We start from the raw sequence: 18,848 nt of genomic DNA, 5'->3' as shown, positions 1-18,848 counted from the left end.
GAGATGTGAGGCAGGGAGGGGGAGGCGCCGCCTAAGGATGCCGCCATCACCCGGACACCTAGCCAACTCGCCGCTCGATCACTTGATCTGCTGAGTGCGTTCGAATCAAAGTCATGACCTGGATGTGATTTCATCATTAAAATAATTTAAAATAATTCACACTATAATAATATTTTACTTATAATAACAAAAATAATTTTAAATAATTCCCACTTCAATAATTTCCACTCTAATAATAATAACCAAAATATTTATAAAAATAATTTAAAATAATTACCATTTTTATAATTAATAATAATAATAATTCTAATTTCAAATAATATTTTCTATTGTAGTAACAATAAAAAAATTGGGTTAAAAAGGCTAAAACAAAGCTATTTAAATAATTATAAAAGAGATGTGGGGTTAAAATATAAAAAAATGATTTTTTTTTAAATTTGAATATACCCCATCTGGGCATTGATGTGATGGCCCTAGGGCTATTTTGACAATATTATAAAAAATTAGGGCCAATTTGGGAAAAAGCCCTTTAAAAATTTAAAGCTAGACATATTGTGCGCAACATCATAGTCAACAAAGGAGTTTTTGGAATTCAAAAAAAAAAAATTTAAGAAAATGAGAAGAGATTGAAGATGAAGAAGAGAGTAGGGCACACCCTTGATTGTGAGAAGTATTGAGGTCTAGAAAACACCGGGGTTGTTGATTTCAAATCTGAAAGCACAAGTGTGCCAATTGCCAAACTAAAGAGAGGAGCAAGGCAGCAGTGGAGATCACAAGATTCGCAACTTACAAGATTCACACAAAGGAAAATGAGAAAATAAAAAATAAGTAGATTAGATGGGGAAATGGAGAAAGATTCACAAAATAAGGAAATGAGAAAATGAGTAGATTAGAGAAGAGTGATCCCATGTGAACCGGGGTCTAATCTATTCATTAATTAAGCCATAATTTTTTTATAAAAAATTCAAAAACAAGGACCCCTGTTTTGGTCAAATAGACTGATTTACTAGGTTTGATTGGGTTTGACTGAGTTGACTTTCGGTCAATGAGTTTTATAGAACCAAACCGGACTGCCATCAGGTTCGTGGTTTTGCAGGTCCGATCCAATTCGGTTATGGAAACATTGATTTTTACATGCGAGCATTGTTATCTTGCATGCGTAGTATATGCTTAAGTGGGATTTCCAATTCCAATGGAAGTGAGCCCTAGTTGGAAAAGTTGTTAGGCATAAACCCTAAACTTTTTCTTTGGTGGAAAAGTAGTTAAACATGAACCTTAGTCTCTTGTTTGGTTCAAAGAGAGGAGGATGAGGATTTGGAAAAATCTTATGTTTGGTTCAATGGAGGAGTAAGAGAGATAATTTTTGTTTTTTATTTAGTTGGAAAGAGGAGTGAAGATGGGTGTACTATATATGGACTAATTTACCCTTTATATAAAATGAATTATGATCATTATTTTAAAATTTTTATTTTAATTTTTATAGGATTTTATACAAAATTTATAATTGGGGGTGCTTCACCACTCCAAAGTCCAAACTTGTCTTCCTCCAAAATCCTCGAAGGAAACACACCCACCGCTTCCAAACTTCCCACTAACCCTGCAAAGCCCCCAACCAAAAACCGGGTAATGGCGCGCCGGAGAGTTGGGAGGACTATGAGGTCTCAGTCCGTCCTTCCTCTCCGTGCGGGCCATCGACTCCCCAATTCCCTCTCATGCTGGTAACCAATCCATCTCTTTGCGCGTATCTATCTATGATTTTTTTTGCTGCTGACCTTCAATTGAACATTTGAGTTGAATCTTTAGTTATTTGAATTCAGTGTGAATTCATCCCTTTCAATCAAGCCAATCGCTGAGAGTCATTTTCATTTGCAGAACTTGTGTTGATGTTTCTAGTTTTTGTTTGATTTTATCAAAAGATGAGCTTTTGATTGCTCTTGATTGATATGTATCACAATATCAGTGCTAGACGGGTTCAATCGAACCTAAAGGCTTGTGATTATTATATTTAATAAGGAGTGTGGTTTAATTCTACACATTTGAACTCCTTGATTGCATCTTTCTTGTCGAACCTAAAAATGGAGCTGCCTTTTTTTTAAAAAAAAAAAAATTATTTTTTTATTTTTATTTTTTATTTTTGGCCGTTGTCGTATGATCCTGTAGTTTTAACTTGCTGAATTGTTTCTATTCATCTGGCAGGTTTTGTGACTTTAGGATTTATGCCTTTAATGACCGGCTCTTTTCTTTTGGATGGCGGCATGCTAGGTATATCAACTGCAGGCTTTTGTGGTTTTCCTATCTTAAGCATCTTATGCTTTGTGCTTGCTAGTTTATTTTAAGCTTTGCTTTATTTGGGTTTGTGTGTATGGTTGTACTTCCTCCATTTGTTTTGTGAGTTGATTTGTTCATTCTATTGCGCATTCTGATGATTTTGTGATTTATATGATAAAGACATTAGGTAAGCTTCTGTCTTTCCTTCCCTTTCATTTGGAGGATCCATATGCATTTTAGTAGATTTAGACTCGCTGTTAGTTTTCTGCTATTGCTGAAAATATAACTTAAAATAAAAACTAAACCTTATGGGAGACAAAGATGTTGGTGAAACAGTATGATACAATACACTGGACTCACACAAATCAAACTATGTTTGAAATGGACAAATTGGTGCAACTTTAATTTTCTGGCCAGCTTTCCCATGATATTGGGCTGGGTAGCGTTTTCTCATGATTGTTTTCTGGTATTCTCTTACCTATTAAACTCTTTTTCAAGTTAATATGCTATTTTTTCTATCTTTTCATTGTTGAAATTTTCATGAAGAATACTAGTTGCTTTGTATTTGGCTTATGAAATGGGAAAGAATCTAATGATGTGGGGAGTGAGATATGTTTATTATGAGAAATTTCAGTCATATTTGAAGCATGCCTGAGAGATATGATCCAGTCAGTAAATGTTGTGATGTGCTTTACAATTGCTCAAAATTTGCTCTTTGTCTTAACATGTCTTTATCACTTTTCCTTCTATAAATTGCAAAGGAATTGCTCCGGTAGAGCATCATGCTTCAGAACTGAAGAATAATTTTTCATGATTAATGTGCCCAGAATTAAAAATCCCACTTGTTTGCCGCATTCAGTTGAACATGGTCTAGTTGATAACTTTGTATTTCTGTTTTATGATTTTAAAGCTTCTTATTGGCACAATTAAATTGATTGCAATAGATCTCCAGTTTACCTTTATTGTTTATAATATCCTTGATGCTATTAATTTGCAGGTTTCTAAAAGTTTGGTTTGCAATTGGAGTTGCTTTCAGTTTTGTGGCGTTAATTGGATCTATAATGGTTAGATACAGATTCAAATTTTACATGTACATCTGCTTAATCATATGATATGTTTGTGCTTGCATTTTTTTTGAATTTCTTGAGTCTAGCATCTCTGGGTTAGATAGTATCTGGCTTTTGCCTATCATGAAGATGAAAAAAATACTTTGCTGGTAATTTTTTTCTTTTTGCATTTGTCAACGTGTAATAGTATCGCTTTACTCAATCTTGTATGTCTGCAAAGTGACAGATCATGATTTATGAGTTGAGTCTCTGTGGATTATTTCCCTTATGAACATCTAAAAGTTTAGTGTGTTGAATAGGTTGGCATAGATTTATTTATTTGAAGGTGATGTGTAGTGATCTTAAGAGTCCTGATTTAGTAGTCCTGGCATGAGCCTTTGTTTGTATCAAACTAGCTTCTAGATACAATAAATCTATGTTATTGTTTGAACATCTGAAAGTATATCTGTAACTGCAATAGGTAACCTGTGTTTTGATTGCGCTTGAATTATTATGGGAACTCATGCTACATTTTTAATTCCAAGTGTGTTCTGTAGAAGCTCATGCCAAATAGGCAGCTTCTCATTCACTGTTTATGAGCATGCACTTTTTTGAGTCATCCATCTGAGGATCTTTGTTGATAGCGATGTTTATTTATCTATGTTGCATCCATGCAGATACTATTATGGGAATTAGCTGGAAATTTTCATCTTGGCAGAGAAATTTCTGTGCATGATCATCGTTCAGTGAATTGGTTGTTCGGCACCACTTCCTTGGTTAGTGCTAATGGGATATTGGATGCTGGCAAATTTGGTCAGTATTGAAAATTTTGACATTCTTGACTACATGATATAGGTTCCTGGTTTGAGCCTATCTGTCATGGACACTGTCATCATTGTCTTCTCTACATTATTTTCTGTTGCTATTCATGAACTTGGTCATGCTATTGCTGCTGCAAGGTCAGGTTTCTACTGCATTCCTTCTTATTCTCATTAAATACTTACCTGAGCCTTGGTGAAAGAGTGACTAGTATTGTCTTTCATGCGCTATTGTTTGGTTGAACTTTATGTTTTGCATGAAATGATGAGTTAAGGACGTGCCTTTGTTGACAGATGGACTATGCTATGTTAAGTATATCTTTCATTCACAGTATGCCTATTGCATTGTTTACATCTGATACATGCATTTCAGTTCCATCATGCTTTTATATAAATTCTGATTTGCCTGCAATTGTGGGCGTTTCTGTGTTTTTGATAGTCCATGTTTGAATATGTATAGGCTTAAGAACTTGAAGTAAATTTAGCTGCTCATTTATGAAGCATGTTGCAATGAACATTCATGTAGGTGATTCTATAGTAATCTAGAATATATTGGAGAATCATGGAAAGGATTTTTCTTGTATGTTTGTATTGGCAATCTTGACTTATCTTTCTCATGCTCATCCTACTCTTACAGTTGAGACCTCTCTGTTATATGGGTGCTGATAATTTTTGTCTTTTGAAAGTGTAAAGCACTTGTATAGGGTATTTTTCTTTAACATTTTACTAGTTCTGTAACCATATATTCAAGTATTTCTGGATGCTTTATGTGTGATGGATTGCGGTTTTTAATATGAATTTCCTGATGTTAAATTTGGGCTGGCTGATCTATGCTAGTTGTCTTTACTCGCTAAAGAAAAATATTCTTTTTGGATAATGACTTTTTTTGATATATTTGTCATTATCCACTATCTTGATTTTATTGCTTCTAATATTTGCAAAATACAAAACAGCACAGGTTTACAAATTGAGTACATTGCTGTATTCTTGGCAATCATATTTCCTGGAGCGTTGGTTGCTTTTAATTATGACTTGCTGCAGAGTTTACCTCGTTTTTCTATGCTTAGAATATATTGTGCTGGCATTTGGCTTAATGCAGTGGTAAGAAATGTTAATTTTAGTTGCATATGTCCTATATTTCCAAATTTCCTTTGGTTTTCCCTAAAATTACCATATGCTAGTGTCTTCTTTGTTTGCTGTTAGTATTGCTCTTGATGTTGTCATCATGATCTTCATGTTTGTCATCTCATGATTTCAGTTGGTATCTTTATTCAAACTCTTTGATTTTCATTTCACGTGGCAGTTGATATTGACAAATCAATACCAAAGAACTGAAACTGTTTTCTGCACTTGATGTTCGTCCTCTTTGCACATCTAATTTGGAGTGTCAGGCTTTTCAACTGTAGTGCGTGTAAGTATTTACTAGCAGTATTCATAAGACTAAAAATAATACGAGAAACAGAACCAATCCTCACTCAGCGAGAAAGTAACATTTCCATCATACTGATTGACTTGTTCTCAGTTTGATTGGTATAAAGCTGTGCATTGTCAAGTAATCGTTTATTTTGACTCTGGCAAAGCTTGAAAGTTTAACTGACAAAGCATCCATATACGCTAGGGGTTATGGATACTGTTGTCTTTCTGATTACTGGAATGAACTTTCATGAGTTAAAATGATGGATTGAAAGTACAAGATGGAGACTTTTTTGACAATGTGAATAGCCCTGCTCAATACTCCATTAGTTGGTCTGTTCTAAATAGTTTTAAATCAAAAGTTTAAGTCCTTTGTTTAACATATTTGAAAATACTTATTATACAAGTGTGAGAATAGGAAAAATAATTTTGATGTCAATCAAGAAAAGAGTACAAGGGTATATATAGAAAAATATTAGGGTTTTGTGGTATGGGCCCAATATGGTCCATTAACCAATCTAAACTCTAACACTCCCCCTCAAGCTGGAGCATATATATCGAACATGCCCAGCTTGTTACATAGATTACTAAAGACTTTAACACTTAAACCCTTAGTGAAGATATCCGCCAGTTGCTCAGATGACTGGGTGTATGGCGTAGAAATGACTCCCTTTAATACCATATCACGAACATAGTGACAATCAACCTCCACATGCTTGGTACGCTCATGGAATGTTGGATTGTTTGCAATGAAGATGGCGGTCTGATTATCACACAACATCTGCATAAGTATCGTGACGGGGAATCCTAACTCAGATAGAAGAGACTGTTTCCAAACCATCTCACAAGCTGTCTGTGCCATTGATGCTTTGACACTCAATCTTGAAACCACATTTTGCTTCTTGCTTTGCTAAGTAACCAAGTTTCCACCAACATACGTACAGAAACCCGACGTAGACTTTCTGTCACTTCTATCGCTAGCATAACCTGAGTCAGAATAGGCTGCAATATACAGGTGACCATGATTCTTATAGAGAAGACCTTTTCCGGGAGCTCCTTTAATATATGCAAGCATCCTCAGAGCACCCTGCCAGTGAACTTGTGGTGGATGCATAAACTGACTCAAGAGTCAAACTACGTAAGATATATCAGGACGGGTAATTGTTAGATAAATGGGCTTGCCAATCAAACGTCTGTATTGACCTGGATCTTTGAGAGAGGGAAGATGTCTCTCAGAAGGGTGGTGATTGCTCAATAGGTGTACTTTATGGTTTACAACCCAATAAACCAGTCTCCTCAAGTAAGTCCAACCAAGGTTTAAAAAGGCGAAAGGCGTACTTGAGGCGTTTTGCTCTTATGAGGCGAGGCGTAAGCCTCGAGGCAATCCGAGGCGTAAGCCTCAACAAAAACTTAAAAAATATAAATGATAATTCATAATATAGACTAAATAATCATAACTTGTAGATAATGAATAAAGAATAATGGTTAATGTATATTAATTATTAGTGTTAAATTAATATTTAAATTATAAACATATTAAATATTTTTATAATTTTTATTATCATCTTTGATATATTATTAATATATATATTATATAATTAATTTTTTTTAAAATAATCTAATTAATGGATAATGATTTGATGATTATAATTTATAAGTTTGTAAAAACCCTAGCCTCCATCGTCCATTGATAATGATAATGATTGATATTATTTAAATTATAAATATTTTTAATAATTTTTATTAACATTTTGATATATTATTATATAATTAATTTTTATTTTCAAATAATCTCAACCGTTGAATCGTTGATAATGGTTTGATTTGTAAACCCTAGCCCACGTCGCCACCATCATCATCCGCTCAAAGACGTGCCCGCTCAAAGACGCCCCCGTCGCCACCATCATCACCCGCTCAAAGACGCGCCCGCTCAAAGACGCCAGGCTCGCAACCTCAGTGCCCGCATCCTCTCCGACCTCCGCAACAACCGTCCCCTTCGGCCCTTAGTTCTTAGCCATTTTTTGTTGCTTCTTGAGGGGCGTACGCCTCTTGAGCCTCGAGGCGACGAGCCTCGAGGCGGAGCGCCTCACCCGGTTGAGGCGTAAGCTTCGCCACCGGCCATGGAAGCGTATGCCTCGAGGCAGGCCGTCACCGCCTCGCCTTGAGGCGCGCCTCGAGGCGTACGCCTCAATCGCCTTTTTAAACAATGAGGCCAACACATACTTCCGCTGTGAGAGCGTTATTTTTCTTTTGGCATATGCAAACTCAATACCAAGGAAGTATCTGGATCGTCTGATGTCTCGTGTAACGAAATGCTTCATTAAATGCTCCTTAGTTCTCTGAATGCCCTGATGATCGCTACCCGTCAACAAGATGTCATCGACATATACTGCAAGTACAACACATCTAGATGAAGTGTTTTTATAGAACACAGAGTGATCCACATTGCACCTGCGAAAACCATCTGCAATTGCAATTACACTAAACTTTTCAAACCAAGCATAAGGACTCTGTTTCAGATCATAGATCGCTTTTTTGAGCTGGCAAACTAGATTCTTCCCCTTGAGCAACATACCCCGGAGGTTGCTCCATAAAACATTGTCTCAACTAAGTCTCCATAGAGAAAGGCATTCTTTACATCGAGTTGACAAAGTGCCCTTGATCGATTCATAGCCACCGACAGTAGAATGCGAATGGAATTCAGACGAGCAACCGGTGAAAAAGTCTCAGCATAATCAACACTATAAGTTTGAGTAAAACCACGGGCCACCAACCGGGCTTTGTAGTGATCAACTGTACCATCAGCTTTGTGCTTGACAGAGAAAACCCATCAGCAAGTGACGACACTGGCATCAGCAGGGCGAGGCACGAGCTCCCATGTACCACGAGATCTTAAGGCTTCCATTTCCTCATCCATTGCCTTCTGCCATTGTGGAAGCAGACGTACATCCTGGTAGTTCCTGGGGATCGATTCGGCAGACAAGGAAAGAGCAAAGGTGCGGAAGGACAGGTGAAGATTATCATAAGAAATAAAAAGTGATATGGGATGTTTGGTACAAGAACGAATACCTTTGCGAAAGGCAATGGGAAAATCAAGAGACGGGTCTACATCATTCGGGGAGACGATCGGAGGGGGCGGATCAGGAGGTGGTACATGTTGGCGGTAATGATAAACTTGTCCAAAACAGCCATTATTTGGATTTGTTGGAGGAGACGTCACACTAGGCACATGCACAGGTGGAGTGACCGAAACAAGAATAGGGAAAACAATATCAGACGTAGTCAACAAATCGTGAGAACCCGAGTCAGGAAAAAAAGATTGAGACTCAAAAAATGTGACATCCATAGACACAATACTTCCGACTAGTCGGGTGATACAAAAGATATCCACGTTGGGTGTGGGAACATCTGACAAAGACACATTTAAGCGCACGCGGGCGTAACTTATCCAAACCAGGAGTTAAATCCTGAACAAAACCAACACAACCGAAAACACAAGGAGATAAGCAAAACAACTCAGTATCAGGTAGAAGACGACGTAGAGGGACTTCTCCCCGTAAGGGTGCAGAAGGCATACGATTAATAAGATATACTGCAGTTAAGATAGCATCAGACTACAAATACTTAGGGACATTACGCTCCACTAAGAGAGTGCGTGCAACATCTAAGATGTGACGATGCTTTCTTTCAGCAACCCCATTTTGCTGAGAGGTGTGTGGATAGGTGATTTGATGAATAATCCCAAAGGACGCATACAAAGAATTTACTGCAGAAGATACAAATTCTAAAGCATTATCAGTACAAAGATATTTGAGAACAGTGGAAAACTGATTTTGTACTTCCAAAATAAATGTTTTAAGAACATCAACAATAGATCGACGGTCTTTTAACAAATATACCCATGACACTTAGGAAAAATCATCAACAAACACAACATAGTAATGATAACCGGAAATAGACGCGACTCTAGAAGGTCCCCAAACATCACAATGAACTAGATCAAATGACGACCGACTAGACACTAGAGTAGAACGTTTAAAGGTAGCACGATGATGCTTAACCAACTGACACGACTCACATTGAAATGACTCGACCTGAAACCAAGGCAAAGTCTGCTGAAGACGACTAAGAGATGGATGATCCAATCTATAGTGCTATATGAGTGATGACTTGGTGTCTGAAATAGAAGCTGCCAAACTACAAGGAATATCATCACGCACTAACGTATACACGTCGTCACCACGATTATGCCCTAAACCAATCCTCTTCTCCATCCGTAGATCCTGAAAAGTGCAGTGAAAAGGAAAAAAAGTAACTACAATTCAACTGTTTAGTGATCGCAAAAACTGATAGCAAGTTGACAGGAAATTTAGGTTCAAAAAGAATATCAGTTAGTTTAAGCTGAGAGGAAGCCTGCACAACTCCTTCTCCAGACACCAAGCAAGATCGTCCATCGGCAATTGCCACAGAACGAAAAACAGATGGAGAAGATTTTGAAAAAAGATTTTGTACTTGTCATGTGAGAGGAGGCCCCGGAGTCAATAATCCAGGAACTGTCCCTGGAAGCAAGAAAGGCATTACCTGAGGAAATAGGAGAAGAGACTATGGCATGAGAAACTTTGCCCTGTAGCTGTTGGAACCGTTCAAAGTCAGACTGAGAGATAGTAACTAATTGTTCAACATCAGAAGTAGGTGACGGATCGGCCAACTCTGTACTAGTATTGACCACTACTGGTGTGGCCCGTCCGTCGACAAAAGGTGCACACAAACCTACTCCGAGAATCACCACAGCCGTCTCCTCGACCACCACGAGAAAAGCCTTTACCACGCCCACGAGACGAAAACATGACGGCGAAGAGACAAATCCTTCAGCAACGAGACAAGGGCATCACTGGTGATGGCTGAGGAACAACACCAGGTGCCCGTAGAACAATGGGAACGGCGAGAGACGTGCGGCGGCTAGCGGTAGAGGCGGCGGCGGCGGCGGCTAGGGTTTTGGGTGGCCGCTAGCGTCTAACCCAGTGCTCTGGTACCATGTGAGAATAGGAAAAATAATTTTGATGTCAATCAAGAAAAGAGTACAAGGGTATATATAGAGAAATATTAGGGTTTTGTGGTATGGGCCCAATATGGCCCATTAACCAATCTAAACTCTAACAACAAGAAACCTTATCTTCCGGGAATCTGAAATTTTTATCTGGCATTAACTCATTGAGGATAAGATTGACTCTTAAAATGAACATTTGAATAGCCATCAGTTGCAGATTCAAGGTTGTCATGGGGTTGAACATTACTAGAATCACTCAATGAAGCACTCCTAAATGGAGTGACTTATTAGTGATTTTGTTGTACCTTTTTTTTTTTTCTCAAGCATGTGATCATCTTGATGTTTTATGTGGTAAACCATGTGGATCATTTTTTCTTGGTGTTCTCAGACAGTTTGCAATAATTCTGGCATTGAATGCAAAGTTATGTTGTTGAGTCAACAATTGCCGTAGTCCTGCACCAGTCATGCTCATTTACTTCTCTTAATTGTTCTCACCATCATCAACCAAAAAGAAGATGTTGACAAAGTTCAATTAAGAGTCAACTGCCGTCCTTGAAGGGTTACTAAAGTTCTCATGTGCCAATTGACCAACCTGTAGTGAATGATTGGACAGAGCTAATCCAATCTTATAAGTTTCATTATGTCCTCTTATGGAATTGGCTAATTCTCTAAATCGACATCAAGCCATCATGAAATTAAACATATTACATTTATTCACCGAAGAAGATTCCTTTTTTATTCTCTTGACAAAACTAGGAGAAAGTCATTAAAACCAAAATATCATCGTGGTATAATTAGCAAAAAGAAATGGTCTACAATTAAAGATCATATGACAGGAACTTGAGAAATTTCTGATCATTGTTTACAATTCGATCTCATTCCTTGGGCACTTGGATAATCTCCATGTTTTAATCAAGCTAAATGAGATAACATCCTTAGCAAATGTGTTCCCTTAATTACTTTTAGACAATGGTAACCGGTGAAACTGGATTAATGCTCAAATGTGGGAAGAAAATCATGAGAAAAATCCATTAGTTGAAATTGGTTTCCAATGCAGATCTACTTTTGTTCTGCTTACTACATGAAATATATATGGCGAAAACACACTTTTGGTTGGCCGGTTATACCCCAAAAGTCACTTTGGCCTTTGAACTCAAACATGGTGCATTTTGGTCTCTCAACTACACTCATGTGTCTACTTTTAGTCCTTCCATTTAACTCTTTTACATGGTGTTGAAATAGTAGATGATGTGGCTTGACTGCCAAGTCAGTTCAAATAATATGGCGAACTGATGGTCTACATCAGTTTTTTTGGAAAAAGTATATAATATTTATTTTTTAATGATATGGCTAGGAGATGTGGCCCAGTGCCATGCCCTTTTTATATATGTTTATTTAAAATGGTATGGCTAGGATGATGTGGCACCACCACCAAAATTTTTTTTAAGAAAAATATTTAATTTTCAAAGTTGCCATATCAGCAACATGGGAAAGTAAAAGGAAAGCTAAGAAGGTAGTGGATTTGATTTTTTGTTTCAAATTAAATGCTTTGCCTATCACAATGCGGAAAGGATATGATCTAAAAATAAAGTAATTGTGGTGAAAGATGTCTTACCAAGAATTATGAAGGTTGTGGATTCAAAGTATTTGATCATCTGCAGCTAAAGATCTTTGTAATAGATGAGCCAAACCCTAGGAATAAAATTTAGAGTGGTTCTGAAGTTTTTTCTTTACTTTCTCAGGTTGTTGATGCGGCAACTTGAAAAAAAAAAAAATTAATGATGTGGTAATTATGCCACATCATGGTAGCTATGTCATTTTTGAAAATAAAAATCTAGAAATGGCAGTGGGCCATGTCTCCCAGCCATGTCATAAAAATATAAATAGCAAATTTTTTCAAAAAAAATATGGTGTTACACATTTATGTGCTTTTTTTGAAAAATTTAAACAAAGTTTCCATTTTTGTTTTGGGAAAAATTGACATGCAAGTGAGGCCACATCATCTATCATGTTCGCTCCATGTCCGTGCCATGTCCGATGCCATATGGCAAGGTTAGGTAGAAGGACTAAAAGTGGCCACACGGGTGTAGTTGGGGAACCAAAATACACAATTTTTGGGTTCAAGTATTAAATTAACTTTTGAGGCATTGTTGGGGGAAGAAAAGTGTGCTTAAATCAAAATACTATGCGTGGACCTAAAGTTGCAATCAATACTAGAGTTTGAAGCTTGACAACATCATGGTTGGCCAAATAAATAACATGTGGATATATCTCAAGTAATTATATAGTGTAAGGTGTTATATGCGACAACTTGAAATGCAATTTCATCCATCTGAAAAATTGCTTGGGGCAATTCCTCAAACTAGAATGTGTGTGGTTGATAGGGATGGCAATCCAACTCAATCGTGAGGGACTTGACCAACCTTAACTTGGAAAACCCTTTCTCGGGATGGGATCCTTGATTTAGCACCAGGGATGGTGGGGTTAGGAAAATGATTCCTATGTTTGGTTCTTCCCAGCAAACAAAAGTAATATTTTTCCTTATATTTTGTTTTCCTTTCCTCTATTTCAGTCAAATCTTAACACATCATTGACAAGTCATCTTTTACAATCTAGTGAATGGTAAATCAGAGAAACAACTTATCTGCAATTGACATCCGTTAAGAGGGTGTTCACTTAGGGGGAAATGTTTTGAAGAAGATAGTGGGAGGGAGTGAGGTGTGACACTTCCTTGAAATGGTTGGAAGTTATATTTCTTCCGTGGTTTTGGTGTTCATTTTGTAGGAAGTAAAAGAAATCTTGAAGTGGGGCGAAAGGGTAAGTGGGTTTATATAAAATTTTACTTTCCCAACTTCAGTGAAGAAAATCCGAAGTGTGTTTGGTTCTAAAATCAAAGAAAGTGGTGAAGTGAAGGAAGTGCCACCGCTCTCACTCCAGGGCAAATTAACATCTGAAGTGGTGGGAAGTCAGTCCATGATAGTGACTTCCCCATCATTTCTTTCCAACCGAATGCCCCCCTAAATGGAGCTTTGATTTTCCAACTTCTGGCTCCTCTAAGCTTAAAGAAAGAGCTTTTCTGAATCCTTAGATTCATTATCACTCAAATGCTAAAACTCACATTCATTCATATTATTTTATTCTTTCATCATCATCAATTATTATTATATCATTAAAATTCTTACTACTACTGTGGCATTCGTTTGGATTACTTTATTCTTTCATCATCATCAATTATTATTATATCATTAAAATTCTTGTTGTTACTGCAGCTGCTATTAGTATTTTTATTTTTATCGACAATATTATTGATATTATTATTGATATTAATCTCAAATTGTAATACCCCCTCCCCGCTCTCCTCCTTATTTGTCTATTTAGTATATTTTAAATGTATTATTATTGTTGTTCTTGTTCTTGTTGTTCTTGCCATTATCCTTATGTCTTGAGCATTGCAGATAGTTATATGACTGCAATGGCCTGGTTGGTGCTGTTATAGTCCAGCTTCTTGTATATACCTTTCTAATTTGTTTGGCTTGTATCCAACATGTAATTAGAACTTGATTAAATGGTTTGCTTATGACATGACTACCTAAAATAGATCACCACGTATCATGGAACTTAATAGACTAAGTAATGGTTTTACATTGGTCAAGTTAGTACATACTTATATGAATATATAAATCTAGGTCTGTCATCCTTCAAGTTTAAGCTTTTGGACTTGAAGCTTTTGGATTGAATAAAACTTTGAATAATATGTTTAGTTTGCATTTAACACAAATGACCTGATGAATTCGTTTTTTGATATTTTTTATCATTAATGTAAAAGTTAATTAATTGATTTATTGATATATGATTTAATTAATAATATATTGAATGTTTGGCATCTAATTCTTGTCCTTGTGGAAGATGCTGTTACTTGGTCTCACCAACTTGCCGTTGTAATGCCTGGTTCCATGTTAGTTCTGATGCAATGGCTTTTGTTTGTAGTGCTGTGCAGTGTGTGGGTTGTTAATGTTCTGCCTGCCATTGTTGTTGTCTCCTCTTTATATACATGATGAAGGCCCCATGGTTAGTTTCTGTACTTCCTACTGTCTGCTTGGTTGATTAAACATTTTCATTTCAATAATTCCCATGTTATTAAATCAGGTTTTAGAGGTGCCCCCGGTATCCCCTTTGTCTAAATATTTAACTCGTGGGGATGTTATACTGTCAGTAGATGGTGCAAACATCAGTAATTCATATGAATGGATGAAAAACATGCAAGAGGTAGATTCCCGAAAGCGTAATGATCCTTATTCAGCGCAAAATTCGCATTCTCAAGCAGTCAATCATGGCAAGGGTTATTGTGTCCCTAATTCTCTGCTGGAAGGGAGCATGACTCTTTTAGCTGATGATCAGTTCTCTTGTCCAGATGAACTGGCAGCTTTTACAAGCTTATCCTGTTATAACTCCAGTTCCTTAATTGAGAATAGGAATGGTGGTAGTGAGAACAATAATGGTGGTAGTGAGAACAATGGAATGGAAACAAAGCACTGCTTAATTGCCAAGGATGTTATAAAGCTTCGAAAGTGTGGGGATGGATGGCTGATGACTGGCAAAAACAATTGTGCATGCTCAGAAGTTAGTGACTTTTTTTTTTCTGAACTTGCATCCTAGAGTTATAACTTCTTTGTATCTTCTATGATTTACTTTGATCTGCTATCTCTTTGGTTTTTAACTTATAATTTGAATATTTTTATCCAACCCAAAGTAAACAAAAAGATCAATTATGCTATCTCGCAATATCTGAGAATAATTCAGTTATTGATCATCTCTTCTGTTGCATGTGTTCTTGCTTTTGCCTTTTTGTAATGCTCATAGTAATTGGATTGATGATGCATCTGTGTAACTGTAACACCTTGTTCCTTAGAAGATTTTCTTGTTTTGTTTAATTAAAATCTGGGATTGTGTTTCAAATGTTGTTTAATAACATATGCATAAATGTTTTTTTCCTCTGACTTTTGTTTTTAACTTGCTGTTCAATAATTTTGTTTATTATTTAACTAATACCATCTGTCTGACTGGATTTTCTTATTCAATATTATAGGAAGAATCCTGCATGAAACCGGTTCTCATCCCCAGTATGTCGTGGGTTGAGGTATCTTATTCAAGCCCATACACTCCCCAGTGTTCAAAGCCAAATGAAAGATGGCAACTGCAGAGCTATGAATCTGGATTGATGTCCTGTGGTGGCACTTTTGTGTTTTTAGGCGATATACTCACTATGGCACATTCTCTCCAGCTATCATCTTATAGGCCTCGGTTGCCTTTTATGATTTTCAGTGCTTATATACCTGTGTTATTTGAGAAGATATTAGCCTGTACCTTCCATGTGTCTGCAACTCTGGGTTTTCTTAATAGCTTGCCGGTAAGGAAAATGTTAAACTCAGGAAAATTATTTCGTTTTAGCATTCTAAACTTTCATGACAAACAAGTCAAGATGGCTTAAATCATTCTCTTTTAAAGCAGTTGGACAGCTGCAATTTATTAGGTGCTAAGTTTGTTGATCTTGTTTGTTAAACTACAGAATCGCTGATGAATTTTTTATCTGGTACTGTGTCATTGAGTTTGCCCAACCCAATAATTTTTTATCTCACCAAATTATATTGATTTTTGTGATATAGTCTAACGGCGCAAATTCACAGGTGTTTTTTCTAGATGGTGAATCCATCTTAGAGACAGGTCTTTGCTACATCACTTGGCTTAATACAAAGTGCCGGCGCAGAGTGCTTCAGTTTTGTCTTGTTGGAGGAACTCTGCTATCCACAATTGTCTTTCTTTGGACCTTTTATTGTGTTCTTGTGATCCATAATTAGCTTCCTTCAATACATTCTCAGATTTCCTGTTGACTTCTCCTTTCAAATTTCTCTGAAATGGGTTTGTATTGTCAGTCATATCTTTTTAATTCAAGTGTATATATTGAATGTTAGTCTGCATAAACTGAACAGAATGAGCACATCAATGTTTCAGGTTGATCTGAAGAATCGGAAAGTGGGCGGATCAACATCTCAATCTGAAACCTTAATATGATGATTTAAGCTTCATATATGGCTTGTTCAGATATACGGCCTGGTCTCTTGCAATAATATTGTGTTATTTTAGGTCTGTCCCCTCTTTGTTCTAATCATTTTGTTTGTGCATGTATGTTGATCTCCCACTTTGTTAAACTTGTGATTAATATTTTGCCTCCCTTTTGGATGATTAATGTTAATTTTGGTGGTATATTTTACTTATGTTTCAAATGTATGTAAGAACCCTTCACATTATCAAATCAAATTGCTGACGTTTGGAAAGGAAAAATAGATTTTATCAATATATATCTTCCATTTGCTTGTATGCTTTATTTAAATATATGAAGATGAACATATTATTATGGAGATTTTTATTGGGGATATATATTGCTCGTTGATTCTAATAATAATAATAATAATAATAATAATAATTATAAGGGTGCTTGTATCATGTCTATATATAATGTTAATCATAATCCCTAATAATCTCAATGATTGACATGCGGTGTTCTTTCTATACTGAACTGTAATCTCCCCTAATAATCTCAATGATTGACACGCGATGTTCTTTCCATACTGAATTGTATTATTATTATTATTATTATAGAGTCACATCTCAAAGTTGGTCCAAACTATATGTGGCTATAGGATGCATTCATGGCAAAGTAATTCATGGCAAAGTAATGCATGGGTGTCAAAGATAAATAAGAAGCAACTAAACTTAAAAAAAAAACACTCAATTTTGAAATGAAAGAAAAAAATTAGAGTTGAATAAATGGTGTTCTATCCTTTTGCATCCAAACATGGAAATATCTTCAAGAATGGTGTGTCTGTATAATAAATAAGAAGCAATTAATCATAAAAAAACTCAAATTTAAAATAAAAAATAAAGGAGAAGAAAAATGATCAAAGTTGAATCATGGTGGCGTTTGCAGAATATATATATATATATATATATATATATTGTTAGTTAGTTAAAATTTTTCCTTTTATAAAACCTGAGTTTATATTTGGATAATTTATTTTAGGAATATTTTTTTATTATTTTTAAAAATAAATAGTTTGAAAATTAACAATTTATCTTTATCTTTAATTTTAAAAACCTAATTAAAAATTTATTTTTTTACATTATTATTATTTTCATTTATAATTGCTCATAACAACATTGTGATAATTGGATTTATTTACAAGTAAAAATTGAAAAAAATGAAAAATCAAAACATGTCGTTACCGAGCAATTTAAAGTAATGCTGAAGGAAATACTCAAAAAATTAAAGTTGCTATCACCAAGTTATGAATGTGAGAATAATGACCTAGACCATAAACCAAGTTTTATAGCAAAGGTGAAATTTGAAAACAGTCTTAGAAACAAATGAACAATATAGATTTAAGGCGTATATAAAGAAAGAAGCTGAAAATAAAGCAGTTTTGCGAGCTATAAGGCATCTTCAAAATATTTATAATATTGTGATTAAAGATGTAATTGAAAGAGAATTATATGGACTTAAATATAAAATGGAGGATTTGAAGATGTTAATGAAAACTTGACGGGCAAACTTTTTAAACTTAGTAATGAGCTAGAGTAGCTGAAGATCAAGATTAAAAAGAATGATTTAGAACAATCTGGGAGCAATAAATCTTTACTTATGAATCATCCTAAGAGCACTTGCAGTTAGTGATTTCCCTCTTGGTTTTGGCTAAAAAATTGTCTTGATGTGTTAAATAATAATAAAAAAAAAATCCTTTTGTTCTTTCTTTCAATAAATGCTCTCCATTGTTATTAGGAAAAATTATTTATTCGTCCTTCCAACTTTTCAAATATCTTTTGTAGTCCCTCTGACATTTCAATATCCTCTGAAGTCCATCCTTTTTCAATTTACTTTTTTTTTTCAGTCATTGCAGCTCACTCAATCAGTTTATTTTATCTAAAATCCAATTTTGCCCCGCTTACAAAATATATTTTCTACTTATTAAGTATATTTTTCGTTTAACATTGCATGTTTACGTGTAACCACATAAGTTTTCACTTAATATGTTATCTTTTCGTTTAATATTTGTTTTTGATGTTTAATATTTTAGTTTCCCATTTAGCATTATGTGTTCTCGTTTAAAGAAGCTGAGGGTCATTTTGGTAAACGTCAGCTACTTTTCTGACAAAAGGACTGAAAAATAAATTATCATAAAAAGGAAGAATTTTTTTGGAAAT

At 35.6% G+C, this 18,848-nt stretch overlaps 1 protein-coding gene across 1 annotated transcript; it reads left to right on the top strand.

Annotated features, from left to right (window-relative positions):
* The first annotated feature begins 1,519 nt into the window (after positions 1–1,519).
* LOC120258497 (membrane-bound transcription factor site-2 protease homolog) lies at positions 1,520–16,921 on the top strand. Its single transcript, XM_039265925.1, has 12 exons — positions 1,520–1,572; positions 1,612–1,718; positions 2,197–2,262; positions 3,266–3,332; positions 3,992–4,090; positions 4,170–4,273; positions 5,086–5,233; positions 14,580–14,660; positions 14,739–15,212; positions 15,679–15,999; positions 16,277–16,508; positions 16,602–16,921. The coding sequence occupies exons 2-11, from the start codon at positions 1,627–1,629 to the stop codon at positions 16,445–16,447; spliced, it is 1,623 nt and encodes a 540-aa protein (XP_039121859.1). The 5' UTR covers positions 1,520–1,572; positions 1,612–1,626; the 3' UTR covers positions 16,448–16,508; positions 16,602–16,921.
* Positions 16,922–18,848: the final 1,927 nt, after the last annotated feature.

The sequence above is a fragment of the Dioscorea cayenensis genome, chromosome 4, assembly GCF_009730915.1.
Source record: "Dioscorea cayenensis subsp. rotundata cultivar TDr96_F1 chromosome 4, TDr96_F1_v2_PseudoChromosome.rev07_lg8_w22 25.fasta, whole genome shotgun sequence".
Lineage (NCBI taxonomy): Eukaryota > Viridiplantae > Streptophyta > Magnoliopsida > Dioscoreales > Dioscoreaceae > Dioscorea > Dioscorea cayenensis.
Note: the sequence above shows the minus strand (reverse complement) of the source record. Positions and strands in the feature narration are given on the sequence as shown.

Excerpts from the sequence above, each read along its gene's own strand:
- LOC120258497 (XM_039265925.1), top strand. The coding sequence starts at position 1,627 with ATGGCGCGCCGGAGAGTTGGGAGGACTATGAGGTCTCAGTCCGTCCTT. Across the intron at positions 4,091-4,169 it reads TGTTCGGCACCACTTCCTTG|GTTCCTGGTTTGAGCCTATC; the intron begins GTTAGTGCTAAT and ends TACATGATATAG. Across the intron at positions 5,234-14,579 it reads GCATTTGGCTTAATGCAGTG|TGCTGTGCAGTGTGTGGGTT; the intron begins GTAAGAAATGTT and ends TTTTGTTTGTAG.